The 26,726-nt window shown below is 44.9% G+C and overlaps 1 protein-coding gene across 2 annotated transcripts in view; it reads right to left on the bottom strand.

Moving 5' to 3' along the window:
* The window catches only part of arhgap21b (Rho GTPase activating protein 21b), a 40,306-nt gene extending 14,882 nt beyond the window's left edge, over positions 1-25,424 (bottom strand). Inside the window, exons 1-8 of one of the 2 annotated variants that reach the window (XM_047026806.1) lie at positions 25,205-25,424; positions 23,792-24,044; positions 12,840-13,025; positions 12,659-12,680; positions 9,431-9,523; positions 8,858-8,936; positions 8,697-8,751; positions 3,188-4,739 (exon numbers count right to left, since the gene is read on the bottom strand). In XM_047026806.1, coding sequence (XP_046882762.1) covers positions 3,188-4,739; positions 8,697-8,751; positions 8,858-8,936; positions 9,431-9,523; positions 12,659-12,680; positions 12,840-13,025; positions 23,792-23,866 — 2,062 coding nt within the window. In that variant the 5' untranslated portion in view covers positions 23,867-24,044; positions 25,205-25,424. Of the gene's footprint in view, positions 1-3,187; positions 4,740-6,128; positions 6,631-8,696; positions 8,752-8,857; positions 8,937-9,430; positions 9,524-12,658; positions 12,681-12,839; positions 13,026-23,791; positions 24,045-25,204 lie in introns of those variants that run through there. The other variant, XM_047026807.1, reaches the window with a different exon arrangement.
* Between the last annotated feature and the right edge of the window lie 1,302 nt (positions 25,425-26,726).

The raw sequence follows: 26,726 nt of genomic DNA, 5'->3' as shown, positions 1-26,726 counted from the left end.
TCTATGCAGACTGTATTCAGAGGTGAAAACAACATGAAAACCGGAGCGCTGTCTTTGGGTGAAAAACAAGCAATTGTGAGTCTTAGAGAAGATGGAAAATCAATCAGAGCCATTGCAGAAACATTGGCCATAGCCAGTACAACCATTTGGAATGTCCTGAAGAAGAAGAAAACTACTGGTGTACTAAGTAACAGACGTCGAACAGGTAGACCAAGGAAAACATCAGCAGTTGATGACAGAAACATTGTGAGAGCTGTAAAGAAAGACCCTAAAACAACTGTTAGTGAGATCAGCAACAACCTCCAGATGGCAGGAGTGAAGGTATCACTATCTACTGTTCGCAGAAGACTTCATGAACAAAAGTACAAGGGCTACACCAGAAGATGCAAACCACTCATTAGCAAGAAGAATAGGAAGGCCAGGCTGGAATTTGCCAAAAAGTACAGAGATGAACCTCAAAAATTCTGGGACAAAGTTTTATGGACTGATGAGACAAAGATTAACTTTTACCAAAGTGATGGAAAGGCTAAAGTTTGGAGAAAGAAAGGAACTGCTCATGATCCCAAACACACAAGCTCATCTGTGAAACACGGTGGAGGTAATGTCATGGCTTGGGCTTGCATGGCTTCTTCTAGGACGGGCTCATTAATCTTCATTGAGGATGTAACACATGATGGCAGCAGCAAAATGAACTCGGAAGTCTACAGAAACATTTTGTCTGCCAATTTAAGGAAAGATGCAACCAAACTGATTGGCAGAGCCTTCATCATGCAGCAAGATAACGACCCAAAACACACTGCCAAAACAACAAAGGAGTTCATCAGGGGCAAGAAATGGAAGGTATTAGACTGGCCAAGTCAATCTCCAGACTTAAACCCTATAGAGCATGCATTTTACCTGCTTAAGAGGAGACTGAAGGGAGGAACCCCACAAAACAAACAACAACTGAAAGAGGCTGCAGTGAAAGCCTGGGAAAGCATCAAAAAGGAAGAATGCAAAAGTTTGGTGACGTCAATGGGTCACAGACTTGCTGCAGTTATTGAAAGCAAAGGATTTGCAACTAAATATTAAGTCTTATTCACTTAAATATGTTTTAAGTATATCTGTTCCAATACTTTTGCTCACATGACAAATGGGTGGATTCAAACAAAATGTGATATTTTCTTAGTTGTGCATCAGATCCTGATGTAAATACCTGGAAATAAAAGCTGAAACGTTGATCTCTGGTCTCACGTTCATTATTTGATGTCAAGCCCAAATGTTTTCAGTCTACAGCAAAAATAAAGGAATTCGCCTCACTGTTCCAATACTTTTGGAGGGCACTGTATATAAACAATACTCCGAATGTTAAATGTCAGATATCCCTCAGTCATAAATTAATTAATACAACAACAAACAAAGCAATGGTGCAAATACACCACCGTTTTGGAATTCTGACTGACCAGCCTACTGTTTTATTTCAGACCCAATTGCTTCTTCATTCAGCCTACTTTCAGGCTTGGATTGCAAAGTTGCATACATTTTCCATAGGCTTATGTCTTCAATTAACGAAGGCATGGTCATTTATTCTATATTATTGATGTGGCCTACAGCTTCACCAAGTTTGTTAGTGCTGACTATTTAATGAAATTAATTTATTGTATTTTCATCATAGCATTTGTGTTCTATTACTTATAAGTTACAATATTTCAAAAATAATTTATTAGCCATTTAATACACATGTCCGGTAAATGTTCTACATGACCAGAATTCTGAAATGTTCATGGAAATATTAGCAGCCAAAAGGTCTAGCGTACACTGATAAGGATCAGTACAGCTCATGTAATCCTCTACTGTAACATCTATTGTCTATATGATGAATTGGTGAGAAAATATTTGTGTACTATTATGTGTATAATTTTATATTTACTAAGGGCTTGAATGAATTAAGTCCTACACATGTTAACAAGCCAGTCAGCCAGCTAGCCTTGCTTGAGTTAACATGTAACTGTTACTACTTCAACATTGATGCATGGATACCAAATTACAGCTTCTTGGATATTTAAAGATATAAATGTGCCCTCAAACCATGTGTAGCAGTCTATAGAACGTGTCTTGCATAGCATTAAACTTGACATTTTTCTACTGAAAGTAGTTGGACGGGCAATGATAGGTAAAGCAAACCCTTTAACGGTGAAGACTCTTTCTGACAACGTGACCCAGCATTAATTTTTATTTACTTTAGCTCCAAACGACTTTAACTTAACCTATCACTTTAATTGTTTCAATGTGTTCAACTCCTGTTCATACAGTTAAATAGCGCTAATTGTTTTTCTATTAGAAACATGTTAAGATCGGCATATTATATATAAATATTTACAGAGGTTCAGACTTTGGTGACCTCATAGCTGGCCACGGCCCTGCAAACACCTAAACATTTAGTTCTAACAGAAGTCATTATATGCACAATGGTTGAGCCAGTTGTCATAATTGTAGGCCAAATTGACCATACAGTGCTTGATGTCTCGAGACATTGGTAAGAAAACTCGCTGCAGATCAGAAGACCCGAGTGAAGGGGCTGGGACGCAAAAAGAGCCAAACTGGTGGCAAATCATTATTTCATTATTTCATCTCGAAATGCTTATCTAAACAACTTAAATGGCAGCACTGCACTCCGTTTGATTATAAAGAGGACACATGCAGAATATGAACTTTGCAGAGTGCCTGGTTCTTGAGCTGATTGTGGGAAACTAAACCCATTGTAATTTGTACACACACACAAAGATCCCTGTCATTTTTAGATAGCAAGAAATTCCATTCAGGGGGAGTGGTTTAAACCTTTGCTGATACACACCCACAAGTATGCACCCTTTAAATCAAAGACAGTCAGTAATGTTGCCTGTCATGTTACCACCAAAAGCACCATACTGTAAATCGAGTCAAGTAGATTGAACTAGCTGTAAATATCCCACCCTGCTTCTTGACTCTATCACAATAACATTTAAGAGTTTCACTCAGGAAATCTACTGCATCTCTCCTCCCTGGCCCTGACTCTTGAGTCTGTACAGATGACTGCTGCTATCTAGCCAGCAGTTCTATAACTGGCCCTAGCCTCCCCCCTCTAAGCCTGCTGAGCAGTTGCCATGGCGACCCTGTGTGTGTGTGTGAGCGCGCACGCTTTGCAGGGGGGTGGGGGCCCTTTCCTTACCGATGAAGGGAATGGCATCCAGAGATTCATCCAGGTTGCTGGAGCAGGAGGTTTGTCGCTGCTCGTCCAAGCGCCTCATCTGCATCTCCCGCCGTGCGTCGTTGGGCAGCCAGCAGACTGCATCCGCCACGGTGGGCTCTGCCCCTTCCTCGTTGACAGCCAGGATGTAGGAAGGGTGGCGGAGGGGGTGGCCGCTCTTCCCCGGATGTGGTTTCTCCCTGAGGACAACCCCCCCGGCCTCGCTTGGACTCCGCCCATTCACCTGGCTCTGGGGCTCTTGGTGGTGGATCTTGAGAATACCAGGCCGCTGCTGTTTCTTACTGGAAGCAGAGCAGGAGGACGACCGGAGGCCGACCTCCCTCCCGGCCCCATCCCCTCCTCCAGGCTGCATGCTTTCTGCCCGCCCTCTGCTTTGGGCCTTCTGGCCTGCCTGGCTCCCACTGGTACCTTTCCCTCCAGCTCTTTGGTCGTTAGGTGAGGGCTCGTTGCTAATGCTCTTCCCCAGATGAGAGGGCCTGTCCGCAGGCATGGGCGAGGCATGGGAATGGAGCTGCTCTGGTCCTTTCATGTACAGCATCGAGTTGGGGGTGGCCCGGACGCTTCCACCGTACACAGGCCTGTGGATGGGTGGCTGGCTGGGGAGGGACTGTCTGGCGGGCCGGCTGCCCTGCTCCGCCCGGCTGTAGCCCCTCCAGTCTGCAGGCCGGGCCACGTCGGCTGGGTCTGCATAATCCGTGGAGCGCGCACGGGCCTTTAGTACCAGGGCGTCCTGGGACACGCTTCGCGGCGGCCAGTTCCTGGGCGGGGCGCTCCTCTCTGCCATGCTCATGCGGTCCTGGGAAGCACTGCGCATGGGGAGGTGGAAGGGGGGCGGGGGGCCGTGGTGAGTCCGGTCGTGGGAGGTGCTTCTGCGGCGAAGAGACGCCCTAGGGTGCCCACCCCAACCCCCGCGGGGAATGTGGTGGCCGGCATTGAAGGAGTTGTGGCTTGAGGCTCGCATGCTATCCAGCCTCTCCTGGATGGTCCAGCTGCCATGAGAGTGGATGCCCTTGTTGTCTATGTACTCCCGGTACGTCTGGTAGGTACGCCAGTCGATGTTCTGGTGGCTGGGTGGGTAGTGGGGCGGTGGGGGGCCGTAGGGGACCATCCCTGGGGGATACACGTCCATTTTTCTGGGCATCAGGGGGTACTGGGACACTGAGCCGGGCCTCCCCCTGAGATAAACTGGGTCCAGGTAGTCCACTCGATGAGACGGGGGAAGACCCACGTGAACACCGTGCACCGTGTCTGGTGGGACCACCACCGTTCGCACGCTCTCGTTCCTTATGCACGCCGCCGTCTGCCGCTGGGGAGATGGGGAAGGGGGAACGGGGATCTCCTTGCGGTAGCCAAGGTCAGGGGGTGCCCCAGCCCGGGACATGTCTGTCGCCTGGGCCATCCCCGGGGGCTTACAGTCTACTCTGGGGTAGCATACGGGGGGCGGCTCTGGGATGTGACGGGCGTTTCCGCTGTAGGTGCCGTGACTGCGCAGGTAGGCATCTTGGGAGTAGGCCTGAGGGACACCGAGAGAGAAAACGAGGGTCAAATACCGTACTGGCCGTATTTACAAAATAATGTCATATTCTACACTGCCGTGCAAACTCTGGTGGTGAACTCAAGTCAAAGAAATGTGTGTGCGTGTGTAAGAGTTTGTGCGAGGGCAAATATTGTTGCAGTTGGAGAGAGTGGAGGCGGTTGGCAGGTCAGGAGGGCTGTGGTGTTCATCTGCTCTACATGGACAGCTCTGTAGGCTAGCTCCTATGCCTTCATGGACACCATGTACGCATACACACCCACGTAGCGCTAAATACACACATTCTCACATACTTATTTCTACTTGTGTGTGTGTGTATGTGTGTACCATCTGTGCATCTAGTGCTGAATACAACTGTACATTACACTAACTGTACTGCAATAAGCAAAATGTATCAAATGGTCAGACCCTCTTGCAAAGTAAACAATCTAAAATACCATAGACTGACGGAAATGACATAAGTTGCGGGTCACAGACATTTGACCGACACACTGGACAGGACAACATAGGTACCGATGAAACAGACACAAAAGACAAGACCCTGAGATAAACCCCATAATTTAGGACCCAGGAGACCTGAGGAGGGGGTTGGCAGGTTCACCCACCTTGGGACTGACCGAGCACGATCTGAGAGACACCGACAGGTAGGGACGGCCTCCCCCGATGGTCCTCGCACTGAACTTGACCTCAGTGATCATTCTGACCTCCCTTAACCACGTTCAGCCCAGAGATATCCTATTTGAGACTAGCCCAATGAATAATCCGAAAGTGATAGGGTCCATATGACTGGCCTGTTGGTGAACGTCTCTTGAACAGCTGTATTCCTCTCGCGGTGGAGAGCTCTCCCTGAAGGGACTGACACGTCACAGCCGAGGGGACTTTAGCCCTCTACCTGGCATTTACAATCTTACATAACACCTCTGCAAGCCTCCTGAAACTATTAGTCAACCTGAGCCTTGGCCCCTCCCTTCCAGCAGCAGCTAAGGTTCATGCTTGTTGATAGAGGGTTGGCAGGGGGCTTGGTCACAGCCTCTCTGAGCTGGCGGGCTGGGGAGAAGGGGCGAGGCCGCCTGTAACATACCAGCTGGAAGCCAGCTCCACCGTGCCCTGCCTTCCTGGTCAAACAGGTAGCGCTACAGGGCCGTGACAACACAGCCCTTTCTCTCGCTCTTCTCGCAAGACGACTCGGGGTTACATTCGACTGAAAGACCTGATTGCGAGCTACACAAACAAACAACTCGGTTTGTGACATCCAGACAGCGTGTATGACAAACCAAGATGAGACAAGGGGGGGGAAAGCACAACGTGTTGACATAAGCGCTCGCCAGTCACCTCCACCCACCCATCCACCCCCATCCCTCTGCTTACCAGATCCGTGGTCTCCTGTGACGGAGGCTGCCGTTAGCGCGGGGGCGCAAATAGAAAAAGGAAAGACGGCAAGCGGAGGAAAAAACACACATTAGAGGAAAAATGAGAGACGTGGTGTGTAAAGGCTTGACGCACCACACACGGAAAAGGAGAGAAAAAATGACACCCCCCTCTCCCCCGGAGCAGGCGCTGCTCAGGCAGATATGGCGAGGGAGGTCTGCAGCGGCGGGGCTGTCACGTTAGCGATGCCACCTGCTCATGCCAGTCTGTCCTGGGCGAGCTGGGGGGAGTCCGAATCGGCCTCCTGCGACGCTGAGAGCACTCCATCCCTCTGCTCTCTCCATCCGCCGGCCACGGCTACCGCGCTGCACTATGTGACTGAGTTCCTCCTCTCTCTAGTTCTCTCTACTCCCCTCTCACTGGTATCACTCACATGACAGAGGCAGCAGCTGCTTGATTATACATTCAGCTCAGATGGTACCTCTCTCTCTCTCTCTCTCTCTCTCTCTCTCTCTCTCTCTCTCTCTCTCATCAATGCTAGGCAACCGCTGCCATAAGAGGCTGTAGCCTGTTTCTAGGCAGCGAGTGCGTGTCTCTCCTTCCCAGTCTCTCTCTCTCTCTCTCTCTCTCTCTCTCTCTCTCTCTCTCTCTCTCTCCACCATCAATGCTAGGCAACCGCTGCCATAAGAGGCTGTAGCCTGTTTCTAGGCAGCGAGTGCGTGTCTCTCCTTCCCAGTCTCCCTCTCGCTACCTCTCTCTCTCTCTCTCTCTCTCTCTCTCTCTCTCTCTCCTTCTCAGCAGTGTACCGCCGGACGCAAACGCAACAGATGTGCAACACACACGCAACTTAGGTAATTGGACGGGGGCGGGGGAAAAGAGAAATGACAAGGGGAGGGGGAGGTGGAGGCAGAGCCTATAAAAAGGAAAAGGGAAGGGGGGGGGGGGAGGGGGAAGGGGCAGCACAAAAGCTTAGGGTGACGTTCGGCTGAGCAGGCTGTGGCCCCTAAGGAATCAAGGCATGTCGTCTTTTTTTGGCTCGGGAGTGAAGGCAGACTACAGACCATTTAACAAACCGACTGCCTAGAAGCGAATGGTGAAAGGGAAACCCTGGGCTCTGGCTAAGGCCCAGATCATGTAGGTGGGCAGCGGTCAACAGGACGAGAGGCAGAGACAGAAACCAAAACAGGTCTATTGATTACTCATCAGAAAGTGTTGTCATGAATCATTCATGAAAACCTCCCGCAAATAACACAGAGGGCTAAATAAGTCAATTAAGTGATCGTTACAGGGATGAGTCCACAGGGAAAGATTCCTGGGCATTCATTAAACAGCCCTGGTAATATCAGCTGTTATAATTCACGGATGTTGGAACATGAAAAGCTCTTTGGAGAAAAAGAGGATGCTCAGTGTAAGGATTAGAGAAGAGCAAGCTAAACAAGTTTCCCCCCTTGGAACTTGCAGAGCGCATAGCCAGCCGGCCAACCTGCCAACCAGTCTGGGATGCTAGCATGAAAAATTAGGATGATGATCCGTGCAACACCACGGCCATAAGGAGACTTAGCTATACAATTTCCCAGGCATGTCTGTCAAAACCTCCCATTTCAGATTACCAGAACGCTACACAAGCTCACTGTTCTGTTCAAACAGGGCTATTTATATCTGTCACAGATTGTCAGCACTGACGGGCCTGTGGCCAGGGTGACCCTCTGTCCCTGCTGTAAGTTAGGACCCAACAACCTGGGGGGTGGGGCTCCCTATGAAAACAGTCAGAGGGACAATAAGGGTGTGCACACACACACATATAGGCAGGCACAACAAATATGGGGACAGTTTGTGACCCAGCACAGTTTACCTCAGCTGGAGGCTAAAAACGAGTGTTTCAATATCCCAGGACAGGGCCGACAGGAATAACGTCATGTCGGTACTCAGAGGGAGAGGCAATGCGTGTGTGTGTGTGTTGTTGTTGCAGTGAACTGTGAATGGCCTAATTGCATTGTTGGTCATGTCAGGTGAACTGATGATGTCTGCTATCCTGTCTGGCCAGCAGATATGTGATGTCGTGTGACGTCATGTGACGGGGGAGAGAATAATATCAAAGTACCTATAGCAGTAAATAGAAACAGTCTGCAATTCCAATGAAATGAACAGAAAAATAGCCTATATATTAGCTATATTAGTTAATAAAAGACTATGTATGTTTGGTTTGTGAGTTTATATGAGGGAGTTGGATGTGTGTTTTCTGTGCTGGGTCTCAGCTTGCAGGGAGAAAGGACAGTGGGGAGAAAGAGAGAAGGGAGATGACAGGCTGCCTTGGCCTGATTAGAAAGCCCAAATAGAGCCCTCTGGAGGGGATGGAGCTTCACCAGAGAGCAGCCTGCAAGCTCTGCTCTTGGAGCACCATTGCAACGCGTGCAGATGCACGCAAACAAACTGGAGCGGCTCTGACAGTGAATCACACACATTGCTGGCAGATTACAGAGTGGAACGAGAGTCCCTCCTGTACACAAATACGAAAATAGATGCCGACAGACCCCCAAGCTGGAGGAAGTGGGCTTAGCCTGAACTTACCAGCTGAAGAATGTCCTCGTCTTTGGGCATCACACAGAGTTCAAGGAAGGTGTCACTGCAAAAGAACGCGCACGGGTCAATAAACTGGTCCTGGGCCAAAACTCCAGCCAGCTGATCCTTGGTGAAAAAAGGATGTGCTTGTTGTTGATATGAATTCTAACCTGTTCTGGATCAAACTGATGACCTGGGAGTAGGTTTTACCGATGATGCTGGCTCCGTTCACCTTGACGATCCGGTCCCCTGTGGGACAGCAGAACGGATGACATCGTTTGAGAGAGGACCACTGGCGTCACGCTGTGCTGATGCCAGATCTGTGTGTGTGTGTGTGTGTGTGTGTGTGTGTGTGAGTGAGAGAGAGTGTGTGTGCATATGTCTTTGAAGACACATGAACCAAAGGTCTATAGGGGAAGAGTGAGCGGGTAGAGGCAGGAGCAGGCAGGCTTGTATCAGTCATCTGATAAGTGTTCGCAGCCAGAGAGAGCCTGGGGGTCACCCTGCCTGCAACTACTCACCAGAGTGGATAACTAGCCATGATTATACCTCCTTTCACAAGCTAGCAACTTAGTGTTGCAGGGACACAAATGGAAGTTAGTCAGCTGTAGCCATGTAGCATGGCTACAGCTGTAAAGACAGACTACTATGGCGTTGGATGCTTAAGATATTAAAGATGAGACCCTAACAATGTGTGTGGTCTAGATGGTTGGGCTGGGGGCTGGCATGTTGAGGTTGTTTACCTGTGCAGAGGCCTGCTTCATGAGCAGGGCCTCCTTCTTTCACTTGCTTCACAAAGATGGTGTCCATTGGCTCCAGCCTGTTGCGCTGTCGCCCTGACAACAAAAAGAAGACATTAGGGATTCTGATGTTGGAAACTAAATTTGAACAATAACCGACGCTCGTTAACGACCATTAACCCTCTCAAGTCTCACACATTTGCCGTGAGACTCAGGCTTTTCAACCAGTTCAAATGCTCTCATCCAACAACTTGCATTCCTCACACTGAGAAGTAAGGGATAACTTGTCCCGCTATATACATTTAATGGACGAGGCACAGGCATAAGAAGTACGTTTTCTGCCGAGTTGAGAGCTGTCTGTACCAGCCAATAAGAAACACCAGCCCTTGTAACGAAGGAAGGTGAAAATGTGCTAAATCTAGTGACATTGTTGCTAAATTGGCAACACGGTTTAAACAGTTTAACATTTGTCAACAACGGTTACATGGTTAATTTATGAGCATCCCTAGAAGGCATCAGCAACCTCATTAGACACTTGTACGTGATAAGTGTGTGACACGTTCACAAGCAAGATTCATTTGATGTGGAAACACAAGACTAAAAACAGCCATGACATCTGTAAGAATGGCAAGTTTGGGTATCCTACAGTGGCCACAGGAGGGCCACCTTCCACAACAAGAAAGGAGGTGGGATTGCTTGGGTAACTCCAGTTTAAAAACAAATCACACACGTACAAAAACCAAGAGGAAAACTGCTTTACAGCAATAAAGACAAAACCCTAAAAAGTGTGTGTGTGTGTGTGTGTGTGTGAAAGAGAGGACACAAAAGCTGAATCTGAGTTATGGCATGGGAAAATGCGTCCAAACTTTTGACTGGTACTGTAAAACAAAAATCTTGACTTTTGTTGTTGTGTGTCCCAATGCCTGCCTCGGTGTTGTGGCCCTGAATGGTAATGAGAATTAATTTGGGGACGTCAGGCTGTTAATAGGTGGGAAAGACGGCGCTGTGGGGAAATGATCACAACTGAGCTGTGGCAAAAAACCTGTTTGTTCATTCTGCTCCTGTCTCCTAGCAGCAGCCGAGGAGAAGAGAGGAGAGAAGAGGAAGGGAGGGAGAGCGAGTGAGCTCAGCTGCACAACTCCCACTCTTTTCTGATAAACAGAGAATCGGCTTCAGGCGCCAGGAAACAGTGGAGCTCAGTCCAAGTGTGTACCGTTCTGTGTGCACATGATGTCCTTGTGTGCGCGTGTGTGTTGAGAGTCCACTACAGAAAGCATGGGTATCAACAGTGTAGCTAATGAGGAGCGCCATTGGGACAGAACAGGTGGCTGGCCCCTACTGTTGATCGTTCTCCTTAAACCCCAGAGCCTCGGTGATAGCAGGTCAGCCTTTGTGGACGTAAAGCACAGCAAACAGTCCCACCTCTCACAGCTTCTCAAGCACATTCACAAACCCAGTCTCCTCATCAGTGATACAATGCCTTATGTAACGCCTCAGAAACCTTGGGACAGGCTCTATCTAGTGGTGAGTAGTGGAACTGCAGCATTCCTCTTCAGGGATGCAGCCTCCAAATGACAGCATCCTCTGCACTGTCATCATGTTCCTGGAGAGACAATATGTTCTATTTAATCAGTCAACACTATTGAAGGCACCATTTATATTTTATTGTCCAATGCAGGGATGCTCTATGCTTCATTAAGGCTGTAATGATGGCCATTGACTAAACCAGTGCTTAACCTGACTGTCATTATGAAAAGGAGGGATTTGATAGTTAGTTAGAAGCCTGATATCTAGATAGGGTCTTTCAAAATATTGCTGGGGACAGTGACATGGTTGACATCCTAGTGTTCCGGCCACCTCCATGACTGCACAACAAAGGAACCCCCTTCCCATTGATGGTGTGCAGGGATTCCCCCTGAATCAGCAAACTCTGCCTCCACAGTTACACACCAAACTGTGGCACCCCTTGTAACAAAGCTATGCTCCTCCAGCAAGCACAAAACGCACAAACCAAGAAATCTACGTTTACGCCCTGAAATTGCAAGTATTGTGACACATGCATTCTGGCTGGTGCTGGTGTTTTTGCTGGTGTCACATGGATTTATGAGGCTGTAACCTGAAAACATCAAACGCCTGCTAGCGCCTGATTGGGGGGGGGGGGGGGGGGACTTACCAACGTACCCTCCTAAAACAGCAGCTCTTATTATGACTGAGGACATCTGGCCATAAGCCAGAGTTCTCTACAGATTCTCATACATTAACACGTACTATGTTTCTGTGCTGCTGTGTGGCAGTTGAGCTACTTCAGTCTGGGCAGGGATCATCCAAGTTTGTCAGTCAGACAGTCCTGGGAAGCAGCCAACTGTCTGTGTGTCTGGGATTATGTCATGGTCAGGCTTCTTACCATCTCCCCCCTAAGGGTCAGGATCCTGGGGTGTTCCCCCAAATATTGTCAATACTCTTTCCCCAGTGTCAGTTGTACATGTAGTTTCCTGATATTTAATAAATAAACATTTAAAAAGACATGTTGGTATAGCCAATCATTTACTTGGCCACCTGCTGACAGTGCAATGCATTTTGGAACGGACCTTAAGAAGCCCCTGTGAGACTAAATGTCAAGGAGAATTGGTCAACTACAGCTGGACTAGTTCCAGTGTCGGCAGCCTCCCTAAGGTCACCAGAGGCCAGCCCAGACTAAACACAAAGTTTAAACATACAAACAAACCACTGAGAAAGCAGCTCTGTTCTGCTGCACATCAAGTTGGGCCCTGAAGCCTGGACAATTAACAACACCGCTTGGCTGCATGATAACGCCAAACATGCAAAACGTCTGTCAGTGTCAGGTGACAACTGCATCACGTCACATGTAAAACAAAACAACCTAAAAAAATACCTTGCGTTTTTACATGTAAATATACACAACCACAAAAGACAGAGCTGACAACCTCCCGAAACACAAAAACTTTTGTTTCGTGGAGGGACAACAAAGAGTGGTTGAACTGAGTGGTGGGTGCAGGACAGTGACAGGTGGTCCTGGCCAAACCCCATCACGCCTCCACAGAGTTCACCCTAAAACAGTTGATGCTTTGTTCTGAGCACATGAGGAAGGCACACAGCGACCTAATAGATGCAGGAAGGGGAACATGATACTAAGGGGGAGGCATGGCACTGACTTTGCAGTAGTGAAAGGCAAGCAGGGGAGGGAACAGTGAGAACAGTCATTCAACATACCTCTGCGGCTACGCTCTTCCTCCTAGAAAAAAGACAAAAATAAGACAACATGAGGACGTGAGTTTTTGATGTCAGAATTTCAATATAGATGGGATGCAGACACCAGCTGACCCATCAGCAACTGGTAAACAGCTTATAAAAGGAAGGCCCCATGTATCCCAGAAAGTTTGCTTGGTCTTACCAGGTAGGGCTGGTGTACAGCCGACTCTGGGGGGTACACAATGAAGTGTCGGAGCGTGAAGCCAAAGCCCTGAGCAGTGCGGCGCAGGAGCAGGGTCTTGGGCCCCGGCCAGGAGAAACACTCCTCATCCTCTGGTAACACGCTGGGGATGTGATCCCCCCCATTACCCCACTCTGGAGGGTCATTCTACCCAATAAGGACAGGGAGGGAGAGAGGGAGGAAAATAATTGTATTATTCATTATTTTGCAGTATTACATCATCTCCAGTTGCTCAAATCACTTCTGACGTATTCCTGCCTAACTGAACGGTAGAAGATCTGTCCTTGTAGTCTAAACCAGTGTTTTTCAAAGTCTGGGATGAAAATTGGGTCAGCAAATATATATTTTCTTTTATTTATTTTTTTTATATTCAAATTATTTTGTCATAGGCAATGCTCAAAGTGAGCCGGTACTTGCCGGTATGCAGCACCGGCACTTTTACATTTTACGCCAATACGCCTGGGACACACTGGCTGCGAAGCGCGTCTACGATCGGCTACGACTGAGCAAAAGCTGTTCACACCAGACACGCATTTCTCCGCACCGGTCACCAAGCCTTTCAGCCACTCTGAGCTTTCCTTTATTACGCTGACATGGTACATAAACATGGCATTGGCAATATTTCAGCATTGATCATTATCTACCCTACGTTGTCCTTATAAAATTGTAGCTGGGGGTCATACAACTCCCTGTACTTTTCAACTGAGAATGAATTTGATGTCCTCAATCTCCTTGAATTTCTCGCTGATTTTCAAAATCGACTTGGGGGTTCTCTCTCGGTAGGCTATGACTGCACGCGTGTGTATTGTGTGCAACTCGTTTATCTCAAACAAACAAAACAACTACGGGCATGCTAGCTCAACAGATCAATCCGTTTATTTTCATTAGTTTTCATCAGGGTAACCACATGTAAATTATTTTAGGCGCTTCGCAGCCAGTGTGTCCCAGGCGTAAGAGTAAAATGTATTGCCGGTGATACCGGCGAGTACCGGCCCACTTTGAGCATTGCCTATGCATTGCCGTTCGTTAACAACATTGTGTAGTTAGGTTTTATATAGAGTGAATATTGTACGTACTAGGCCTCCAAAATAATATGTAAATAATAATAAAGGCTCGAACTTTTCGAATGTTCACCGGCGTCTTGCGAAAAAGTTTGACCAGCTGCCGAAACGATCGCTGCAGATCGCAGGCAATTGCAGCGCTTCGCAGCCCTTTCGCAGCCAGTGTGATCGGTCCCATTTGATAACATGGGCGCCAAAAGAAAAAAGGAGGCGCTTCCAGGCACGTCGCAGCAGATTGCAGGCAGTGTATCCCAGGCGTTAAGCGTACCTGCACTTTTGCTTGCGTACGCTAATTCCCACATGTAGCCGGCCCAGTAGGCTACTGTACCACTGACAGAGAAAGCGTCAGTGTCAGAGAGCGGACTGGCCAGGACTGGACTGGGAGCACCGGGAGAAGCATAACGATAGGAATAAAACCAGGCTAAGAAACGTAAGGGTGGGGCTGAAAAATTAAGAGACAAGACAAGACCTTTACAAGACAAGGTTTAAACAATTAAAAAACGGCTGTTTATTTGACAAAAAGCTCAAATAACGGCCCAAAAAGTTGGCTCGCGGGCTACGTGCGCATTAAAGATCCTGTAAATTAAATTCCATGTTTTGTGTCTAAGTACATTATATACATGTGAAATGAGTTCCTGAAAGCATGTGCGAAGCGCTAAAACTTTGTTACACTAAAATGTGGAGTTAGACCGAAGAACAGTTTCTCTTCCGTTTTCAGATCAGGTTTTGATTGGCAGAGGCGGAACCAAAAAACTCCCTATCTACGTCAGATCACTGAATGGCTCCTCCTGCTGTACTGTTATTGTAGCCTACATCAGCTATCTAGCTAGCTTCAGGATGTCTCCAACCACCCGCAACTGCATCTTCCCTGGATGCAAGAACTCCAGATGCGCTGCAACGCCATTTAAGTTCCCTATTGATAATGAAAGGAAAAATAGGTGGATAGATTTTGTGAAGAGCCACGCTCATGGAAAGCTCCGGATAAACTCCAACAGCCGCCTCTGACCATTTCACGGCGGACAGTTTTAACATGGACCAGAGACAGACGGGGTTCACCAACACACGGCTTCTCTTGCAGCGCGGAGCCGTACCGAGCATCGCCCCTCTGGCCGTTCATCCTCTGGTCGCACCTGGACCATCCACCGCCGTCAGCAGTTCATCAGTCCGTTCTGTGTGCTTGTTATAATTATACTGGATAACTTTTCCAGAGGTATCTCTGCTACAAGTTAGTGCAAACCGCTAACTTGATATTAAGCTACTCGGTGTAGAATGATGGTATTTTAATGAAATGGTAGCTAATGTGCTAGAAGTAGTTGGAGAGCTCACTGTCTGCTGTCTCTGGTGTCAATTTTTACTCCTGTGTTACAGCTCAGGGGAACATTTCATTTATATGCATCTGTATGTTTCACTCATTGAACAAATCAATTGTAATTATTAGAGCTGTCAAACGATTAAAATATTTAATCGCGATTAATCGCATTAATGTCATAGTTAACTCGCGATTAATCTCAATTAATCGCACATTTGTATCTATTTTAAATGTCCCTTGATTTCTTTTTCATCCATTCTTTTTTCAAATTGTAATGCTCTTATCGACATGGAAAAGTGGTTCGGATTGCTTCCTGCAATTTTTTTTATGAAAACAACATTGCAATCGCCTGGCTTTGACGAGCAGGCGGAGAATTCGCATCAGTTGTGTGCTTGGCTGAAATATAATCAAAATTATATTTTCGACTCCACGACGTGCTGCGATGATAGCTCATTCCCTCCGGCTCAGTTCACAACGACAGAACACACTGATCACTTTGGTCTTGTCAATGGAACAATTTGGCAACCTTTTAAAAGTAAACTTTCCATTCAGAATCTTATTGGCATCCATTTCGGCGTCTGGTGCTGGCAATCAACTCAAAACATAACGTTAGCCTGCTACTACCAGAGAATGTCTAATATCCGTAAACGGGCTCTGCTACGACTGTTTAGCCGGCTCGCAAGCCCAAACAAGTGGGTGTGGCGTGCCTGTTGTTTTGTTTCCGGTCTAGCTAGATCCGGTGGTGTGGTATTGTAGTTTTTCTAACGTCAGTGGTTGTTGCAACAGAATGTGAAAAAAAACTACAAAGTTTGCTAGGTCAAAAAGAGCGTTAATCGCGCGATAAAAAAATTGACGCCATTAATTTGGGTTTGCGTTAACGCCGTTAATAACGCGTTAAACTAACAGCACTAGTAATTATATAATGTTTTGTTCGGCTTGACGTAGCTCCCATTATCGGGGTCGTATGTAGCTTACTTGAGAGAGGCGGCGCCTTTCAGAGAGGGGGCCGAGCTTCAGCTCCTTCAGGCGACACGCCCGCCCCCCCCCCCCCCTCCCCAGTCTCGAACAGAGAAGAAGAATAACACATTTTTCTGTGGTGTGGTGAACTTGAAACTCGTTTTTAATTCCACTTTACAGGATCTTTAAGTATCGAACTCCCGAACCAGCATCACATCAAACACAGACTGTGCATGCATTGACAGGGCAGTGCAAACACCTTTTTTCATATCATTCGGGTCGCAATGGTTTGTCATTTTGAAAATGTGGGTCGACGAGAAAAAAGTTTGAAAACCACTGGTCTAAACCAAGTCTGCCAATCATAATGTCACAATGTTGTTGGGCTATTTAAATATCCCAATGCAGATTCACTGGTGGGCAGCCAGACACCATGACAGCAATCAGTACAGTGCAGAAGGAACAGCCAGTGGGTGAGAACTGTCTCATCTGTGTGTCCTGTTTCCACAGTTAGGTTGTCATAGCTCTGGTAACTTTTAGTCTACAGTGATGTCAGTTCTGACACCCACCCCTCTGTTGACAGTCTATAAATAGACTCACACCTTTCCCTGTAGGAACTTTTATGGGGGGAATGAAAATGAAAAAAAAAGATGTCCCACTGTCCAACCCCAAACCTCACCCTCCACCCCTCCTCTCTCACTCCCTCGCCCTGAGCTTCACCCACAAAAGAGAGGAATGTGCTGAGCCTGCAGTTAAGCCAACACTGCCTGGGGTAAGTGAAGCGAATGTGATTATGAGTAGATTAAAATTAATTGGCATTGCTACCTGCCATCCTAACTGAGCTGGGCCCAATTTAGACAAATTAATTTAGACAAATTGGAAGAGACTACACCACTTTGTCTAACCGTCTAAACCAACCCTTACAGTTAGGCTAAGCATAACATTCCATGCCTCTTAGTTAAATGATGCTATCCACACTCTGTGGAAATAGAGAATGTAGGTGACTAGTTGTTATTCCAATATCACAAGGACTTCTCATTTAATGGTTAATTAGCCTTTAACGTGCTGAAACCCTGCTAAAACATGTCCTTCCGTCAGCTTTCTGTAGACCTTTTACAGTTAGTCATACTAAAGGAGTGCCAGGGAAAAATCATTTTGGTGGTTTAAAAAATAAATAACAACTTACGGTAGGTTTCAGTACTTTCAAAGTGGTAGCCTATTTCCAACGATTTCCCTTGGTAATGAGAGAGGTAGGGAGGGGGAGAGGGAGAAAGAAATACAGACTGGGAAAGTGTTCTCCAGGTGTAACTAACAGTGCAGGGTGTTGGTGGGAACTAGCTGAACAGGTTTGTGTCTGTCTGACCCAGCTGAAGCTGCATCAGAACACCAGCACCTTCCTCTTGTACTGTGTGTGTGCGCATTTTTTTCCAATCCTAAACCTCCACTTGGTCTGACGCCAAACAGTTAGAAAAAACTGTTTCACAGTTTGTGTCTGAATACCAAGTCCCCACAACGACTGTTTGGATGCCATGGGAGTATGACATTCTTATGGGGGTATGTGCGCCCCCCTGGGGCTGACCTTTTATCTTCAGATGGTGTTTGGAAGAAAAGGTTGGCTGCTACGGCCCATGTGTGCCTGGCAGGGTTCTCACTGCGACATGCAAGGTTCATTTCTGTGGTGACAGACCCAGCCAATACATTCCAGGTCTCACCACCTTCCTCTCCACCCTCTCGTCTTCCCCTCTCTCACCCTCTCTCTATATCCCTTTCCTCCCCCTCCTGTACTCAGTCCTCCTGTTTCTCTTTCAGTCTCTCTCTCTCCAAGTCAGTCTTAGCCAAGACAATGTGTCAGGCACATGTTAATAAGCAGATGCAGGACGGTCAACAACAAAGTAGAGGAAATACCTTTCCAGAGAAAAGCTTCCAGAGAAACACGCACACAAATGCACGCCACCAAACCTCCCTGGAAAAAGTCAATCATATGAGTGCACAAATACACATGCAGTTCTCAGGTCCTCTCTGAATCACCAGAAGGCCTCAGCCCCGTGGTGTTTGCGCTGGGTGGAGTACACCCATGGGATTGTAAGCTGCTGAGGCCAATGTCCCACTGACTAGGAATGGTGACTATTACAGGTCAGCTCCAAACAGCCTGGTCGGGATTAGGATTCCATGCAGTCTGGCTTTACTTAGGCTAATGTGATGGTCAGGGAGAAAGAAAAATGGTGTTGAGTTACACAACTGTGCATACATCAGCCAGGTTATGTGATATGGATGTTTTCTTCCTGTCATTATTCAAAAGATAAATGAAGTTCAACAACTCTTCAATCAGCTCTTCCCAACTAAATTATGGGATCGCACTGAAATATCTTCAGTCCGACTTTGAAGTTCCATCATGTTCTCTGTCATGGAACTAAGAGCCAAATACTTCTGTCCAGAAGGCCTGACCATTGTGTCAAACCTGACACACCACGTCATTTAAGCATTTCAGTCATCTTTTGTTGTTTTAAGCCTTTTATGCATAATTTTAAAACATGACAGTCTTGTATTAAATAGTACAATGGCAGTAAGATATCAACAGCACTGCTTTTGCTTTTTCAAATTGACAGGCATAATGCTTATTTGGTCATGGAAAAAATATTACAATTCGCTAAAAGAAAAATAACTATTTTGCTACAATAATTGGGTAACCATGTTGAAAAACATTTACAAACAATTTTCATAATATGAGCATTTCATTTATCATTTGAATTGGGAAAGGGAAAACAAAACAATAGATATAAACTAGGTCAAATAAGAAGCCATGAAACTTATGGAACATGCTTGAAGGTGGGAAAACCTTATAATTTAAAACTTTTGTTTGTGTTCGCATAGGGGTGATCCGATCGATCGGTTGCCGATCATTATTGGACGATAATCATTTTAAATACTCAGACCGGTAATCACTATAAAGGCCGATCAAAATAATAAATACAAAAATGCTGTGCACTTTATTGACCATGGACCTTTATCTCCTACCAAAAATAAATCAAATGAAACTATATTTTGACTACGGCCTTTTATAATGCAGATTTTATAGTCTGAAGTTAAAATGTGTAAAGACTGCTTATTCTGTTTTTGTAATGTATTTAGACAGGATAGTTACATTTGTTTATTTATAAGCGGTTATCAATAACCCAGCATAGGCTGCTATGGTTTATGTTGCGTCTCTAAAAAGTATCTCTAAGAAAGAGAGTGGAATATGTTAAACATGTTTCCTGACACTAAATAAACAGTTGATGTTCATTCATGACATTTTATCATCTCTTCATTGTTAAACTTGATATACATTGTTGTTAAGAATAGTTAAATAGATAAGTGTTTCCCACACAGACTAATTTGTGGTGGTGCGCCACAGAATCAACACCAGCCACCAGATATTGCGTTTAGTTGTACTTTTTTTTTAAAATGCTATTTAAAACACTGCATTTCCTTTCCCTGCTCTCCCTCCAGCTCTCTGTCATTCATGTGTCTCTCACATACACACATACACAGTCACAACGTCAGCAACGACGTAGATTCGCCGTTCTAGTAAGACAGACAGCAATAACAGCGAGCCTTCAGCATTAGTAGCGTAGCTAAAAGTCTAGGAAAGTTGAGGCTACTTTTCGCTAGGTACCTACAAACATGTCTTAATCTGCTAGAAAAGTGGGTTCCCCTTCGTTTTTTTGGTGAGCAGTCTCACGAGCCCTACTTACGCGGCGTCATGGAGCCGGCCAGCTAAATAGTTATTTAGGCTTCAACCAGTGCTGCTCAAGCAGAAAGTCATGGTCAGGGAGAGAAAGAGACATTCGATTTGATTCATATAATTAAGTTCTGTGTAACAAATTATTAACAAAGTTATTATTCTGACCCCCCCCCCCACACACACGACACGTCAGACACGGGCCGACCGACCCCCACAAATTGCTTTCTAATCTGTGGGAAACATGGGATGATGCTACATGATGAATAGTAGGCTTCAAATAGACCCCTTAATCAGAATCAGAAAGGGGTTTAATCGCCATGAAAGTTTGCACAGACAAGGAATGAACTTTGGCAGGAAGGTGCATATATTCAACATATAGTAATCATAGATCTTTAATAGTGGTGTACTAGTCTAACTATAATAACTACTAACGGTACAAGGTTTGACTAATACTAAGGGGCTGTAAGAATTTAGGCAAAAAAAAAAAGATTGGTGCACTGTATCGGCCGATACTGCTTCTAGCGATCGGTGATCGGTCCCCAAAATCCTGATCGGAGCACTCCTAATAGGTAACAAGCCTAAGATAGAGACTATCTCTTATGTGATCACGCATACAAACAAACACATTTTAGGAGACACACACGGGCTAAAGCAAAACAGAAGAAATTCTTTGCTCCAGCTAACTTTTTTTTTCACAAGTTGGGGATACAATGACGCATTGCCCCAATGTTTAGAGGCTCCCAGTACATAACACAATGACACATTAGTAAAGAACACATGACATCAGCTCCCTAAACACATCCAACATGTGTGATGCCCCCTCTTAAAACTGCAGAAAGGCTACAGATCTCTGTAGGGTGCCACATTCTACACCACATCCAGTCTAAACCAAACACTTATCTGTGAAAGGCCTAAGATAATGACTAAGACTACCAGGCCAGGGCCTCTATGGGGTGATTTTGTCTCGTAAATGGTCCAGGGGGGTGGTGGTAGGAGTGTCATTATGTTCTGTGAGTAGTACCATTTCCGCCCAGCCACCTATGCATTACGTGCCTCTGTTACTTTAAGTGTAAAATACCTTTAATCTTAAAGGTGATTTGTTTTGGTGAGGGTGAAAGTAGGATATGTGGAGAAAATGGGGGCAAAAACACCCCATCCATTTTTATTTTTTTTTTCCATGGCTGAGAACAGGTCCCGTTTATGGTGGAGGACTTAATGAAGAGGCCAAACCCTTTTCTTTATTTATCACAGAGAATCCACCCCTCACACAGACACAATCACAAGCCGACAGGAAGTCCGAGATGCCTTATATCAAATTGAAGATCCATTCTCTCTTCCGATATCCATCAGCCTGTATGATGCCTGTGCATAAGGCCCAGTAAATGGAAGCTAAGTGAGTTATGTGCTGGGCCTGAATGATAGATCTGCCTGCCTGATGGGGGCTGTTTTACCATACTATTGAAAGGACTGTCTATATGCCATTGGTTTGCGTTCCTACATGCCACACTAGGCTTTGCTCTGCTTAAAGTGTAGCTAAACCCCAATTTAAATTTCAAAAATGCTTTCTGGGAAAAGGTTTCAAAAATACTTTCTGGGGAAAGGTTTCTCATTAATTTATGGAGAAGATTACATGTTTTAAGTGACACTTTCACACATCCACATATTTTAGTAATGCTAGCTAGTTGGTTCAAAATAGATCCAATGAGTTTTGTCAAATCCTAATACCGCCTCTCTGCAATTGCTAAAGCCTTAATGCAGGACTAGGGGTGTGCACGTTTTGGCAGCAAAATCCACTTTGGCAATTTTCAAATCAAGCTATGATGCATAAGTGTTTTTTTATATTATAAAGTTAAAGTCTTGAGGTGGAAACTAGGGCAGCTCTTTTTTATTTATTAAAAAAAAAAAGCAAATTGAATTATCGGTTATCTTATCTGTATCAGCCATGCGAAGCAGGTAATGATTGGCATCGAATAAAAAAAAAATCCATAATATGTCTTCCCCTCACTTCCCTTCTACGTCTACTGTATATGTCGAATAAAGATGACAAAGGCCAAAATTACATTAAAAATACAAAAATGTAAACAGTTGTTCAAACAGTACATTTCTGTGTTGGTGTGCTAAACAATGGCTCACTGGATTATTGAATCCTGAGTTGGGGCTTGCTTGGTTAACCTCTGTTGGGCTGTTAAGTGACAGTGTGGTGTTAAATAAAAACGAGATGAAAGGAAGAATATCCGAACTGGTGGAATGCAACTGGCTTGAGACCAGCTCCTTCTTCTCATGTGTATCTAATCTAATCAATGGGATCCAGCCAGAGACTGTAGGCTTCAAGCTGACATTATGACTCCGCCATGAAACCCCTTTCACAACACTGGCCACACTGTCTGAATGGACCGTCTTCTCAGTTCCACTCAGCTGTTGAGAAGACCATGGTGCCAATGCGCTCCCCTCAAAAAAGACCTGGCTCCATAACATTACCAGGTCAGATGGTGTCAGACAATGTCATCATTTGTCAACTTTCTCTACAAATCAAAAAGATTTAAACTAAGTTTCCAGAAAATCTGTTGACAGATTAGAGTGTTTATTTTTATTTACATTACCCATCAAAATAATACATGTGGGTATGCTAGCCTGATTAAAAGAAGCCCAAAGAGTAAGCTACTGTTTATTGTACACCGAGTTAGGCTATGTCTAAACTCACAACAACGAGCTCTCTGGTAATGACAAACTGACACAGACAAAGCCCTCCTCTGTGTCTCTTCCACAGAAACAGGAACACAAAAATTAGGAGCCCCACTTAATATGCATTAGTAATATACACAGTAATGATCAGGTCTTAAATAGGTGCCCTTACAATATACGGGAACATCTTTATTCAGATGACTGAAAAAAGGCGAGGTCTCAGACCGAAGATGCAACTTACTGATATCTCGAGTCGTGGTACACACTAAAACATCAACAACATTTTTTCAATGTTGCCATTATGGACAGGTCTCTCTGACTCACTTTCTTTGTCTTCCTATCCCAGTTATGACTAACCTGGTCTAATTATATTTCTGGTAAGTACTTTCAATTATATTAGCCACACATTGAGAGAGTTTGCTCATCTACGTTAAATGCTTAATTACAATAGCTTTTCCTTTTGCTTGTACACATTATATCCCCAAATTAACAACAATGTGTAGGCTGTCTAACAACTAACACTGCTGCTTGCCACTTAGCCACTTCTGACACCACGCAATATGAGTACAACTGTCAAGCATTTGAGGGTTGTCTGAGTAAAGCAGCACCAAGGGGATGTCAGAACGCCCAAATACTTGCAGCTGGTCTTAAGTGTCAGACCCTCAGGAGAGCGGCTCTCTCAAAAAACAAACAGAATAAGAAAAATACCTTAAACTGTAGCCTAGATCCCTCCAATTGTATGTCGTGTTCACTGACATTTCCTCATCTCTGACAATTCCCCAAAACACCTACACTTTACAAGCTTTGGTTGGTCACTGACAATCTCAGGACTATGATAATCAGAACAGAACAGAGATTGGTAACTGGAGAAAAGGTGACAGAAGTGACTAGTGAGAGGTGAACTGGAAATGGGAGCCAGGCTACTCATGGGTAAAGTGGAAACAGGCAGTGACAGGAATTGAGGAGCGGAAAAGGTCGACTTGACTACAGAGGCAGAGAGATATAGCCTAAATAAGCTGAAAGACAAAGAAATGTAACGCAAGCAACCAATTACTAACATTTTTATTACAAAATAGTATATTGCTAGGAACGCCCTTTCCATTTCAACATCTCAACATGAACTTAAAAACAACCCGGAGAATAGGTTTGCCATTTCATGAACGTGAGGGGTGTGTAGACTTACCTCGCATAAAGGAGGTCCTGGCAGTTGTTCCTCTTCATCTTCATCACAGGGACCTTTCCAACGCGATGCCATCATTTAATTTCACATAAAGACGGAAAATCCTTCCAAGCCCACATTGAACTGAGCAGTCCAACAGTAAATGAAAGTCCACGGGTTTGAGTTTGCCTTAACTTAATTCACAAAGCCATACTTGTTCTTGTCCTAAATCCACTTGTTTAGCTGGGTACGGACAGACAGATCATCCGGTGGTCAGCTAGTGTATTATGAAAACAAGAGGGAAAATTCAATTAGAAAAGGATAATGTTTCCCTACCAAGGGAAAATATAAGATTTATGTCACAATGCAAAGTGTGTAGCTAACTTTATATGCGTCAGAAGATCTAAACACTTGTTTTAAAAAGTGTTAAATTGCGTAGGTTTATTGACATAATTCCGTGGGAAGATCTGAACCAATATTTAATTTTAGAAAGAAATCCAAGTTAAAGAAATTTAAAAAATATCACAATGAGCTGGTTTATCTGATTGTTGATATGGCATCATTGTGGCAGCTATGTTTTTGTACACGTTAGTCATCAACTTTCGTAGGCAACAACTACCGTGCGGCCAATCGACAAGCAACTGCACTGCAACAAGTGGCTATTTACTGTAGATGAAGTAAAGACGAACGTTTCAAAATTAAAAGAAAGACGCTCCGCCTCCCCTCTCAATTCGTAAGACATCATTGTTAATGTGTAGTTTTTCCCCCCAAAAAGTTATTACATTTTCATAAGCAAAAGGTTACTTTGGTGTTCGAAGGCAACGGCTCGATTGCATATCGTTTTGAAGAAAATGAAAGACATTCACATAATGTGGCCGGGACAAGGCAAAGGCGGGGTTTCTCTTCCTAATCAACTCAGCGTTACTTAGAAGTTACATTAAGTACAAAACCCATTAAGCGTCAATGTGTGCATAACTTAGACAAGTACGCAAGCATTACTATGCATTGATATTTGGACAGCGACTTATTATCTGCCTGTTAGTCTTCCAAAACTACTCCAATTCGCTGCAGCCTTCCACACCGCGGGGCAACGCAGGTTCTCCAAACTGCTGCACATAATGGAACAACGTGCCACCCCTGTTGTTCTCATGCTTAACAATGATTACAAAAAAGCCAATTCGAAGTTCACTATAATTGTGTTCAATGTACAAAATATACAACTAGCTAAATAAAACTGTTCAGGCAGATCGCGAGTTCGTTGGCGAAACACTAAAGTTCCAAAGGCTACCAGATGGTTTTACAACACACTAGTTATGCGTTGTTTAGATGAAGTGGTCACCTCGGGGAAAAAAGAAACCAGCTAACGTTAGCTAGCTACTTAGCTTGTCGTGCGGTGCAGTAAAGCTAGCTAGCCTGCTAGCTTGCTCTTAAACATACCTTTTCTCTTTTATTTTGGGTTCCAGTAAAGTAATTAACTGTCCATAAAAGTTTGTAAAACTCGATCTCTATCGCGGAAGTTCTGTGTCCTCGGATACACTACTGGCATACTTCCATGTCAGTTGTTCGTAAAGCATCCCAACCCAAATAAAGGGAGACACACGCCTGTTGAGGGTAGCTAGTTGGAATTGGCTTCCAGCCTTCCCAAGTCTCAAAGACCACACTGTTTGCCAGGAAGCGCGGAGATAAGCCAATCACAATCTGACTTGCGTTTGCTGTTTGGGAATCGGACCAACCGAATTGTTTTTTACAAAGTTGGAAAAGACCGTTCCGCACAAAGGTGTTGGTGTTCCAAGGAATTTTAAATAAATAATGGCACTCAAACCACTAATTTATTATTTTACGCTTACTCCAAATTACTAACAGCCCAACACTTGTTGCTGAAGAACATGTGTATTGGCATTATTTCTAAGAAGCCACATTCTTTTTACGGTTTGTTTTGTTGACAATCCCACACATACTTGACAAACATACCGTCTCTCCTACACACAACAGCCACTGCTAGTGTAGATTACAGAAATCACATGGTGTCCAGGTTCAGAGTTGGGTCGAAGTGTTAGTCGTGTGGAATGGGGGGATTCACTGCATTATATAGAAAGAAGCACTTAAACTCACGATTTTCTTTCTCCTGGGTCTCTGTCATACAACTTGAGAATGATTTATCCCAATAGAGACGACACGCATAACGTAACATTTGTTGTCAAGATTAAATAAATATTCTGGGTTTCTCTTTCTTCCTTCTCTTACATAAACACACACAACCTCAGAAGGGAATCTAAAAAGTGTTCTGATTCTCAGGGCCTTGACAAATGTCTCTTTCATTCCCTCCCAACAGAAGGGGCCACCTGTTCTGAGGATTGGTGGCCTTTGTTGTGGAGGTCATCTTTAGTAAAGGCACTTTCACAAAGCTGTCCTGCCAGGCCAGTTCTACATCAAACCATTCCAAGGGTAACCATAGGCCATTCTTAAAATGGAGGTAAATGTATTTCAACATTTTAAGGGCAATGCAGTCATAGTAGTAGTCCAGTGCATGTTGATCAAAGAATAGATTGTGGCCCAGTCTGTGAAACCGGAATCAAGGGGGCTGTAACACATGCATCTATGTTTGTAATGATGCAATAAGATGTGAATATAAAGTTGCTATTGAACAACTTTAATAGTTCAGTTTATGGGGATTTCTAATTCTGAACTAACTCTTACAGGTCACTGTTTCACTGTGGTCCTAGCTTAGATTACAACAGGATAAGGACTTAACAGTGGTGTGTTTTTTTAAATGTTGATCTGAAGCTGGTCCTTTGCTCAAACACTGGAGTCATGTGTCAGGTGGACACAAAGTGCTCGACAGTTCACACAAGACCTCCTTTGTTCCATTGAATATCTTTAGCCTTTCAACCTAGTGTTTACAAGCTCAAAATCTATCTATACTAAAATAGTTCAACTATTGACAGGTTGTTGCTTTGAC

Source organism: Hypomesus transpacificus, chromosome 10 (genome assembly GCF_021917145.1).
Source record: "Hypomesus transpacificus isolate Combined female chromosome 10, fHypTra1, whole genome shotgun sequence".
NCBI lineage: Eukaryota > Metazoa > Chordata > Actinopteri > Osmeriformes > Osmeridae > Hypomesus > Hypomesus transpacificus.
This window is presented reverse-complemented; position numbering and strand designations above follow the sequence as displayed.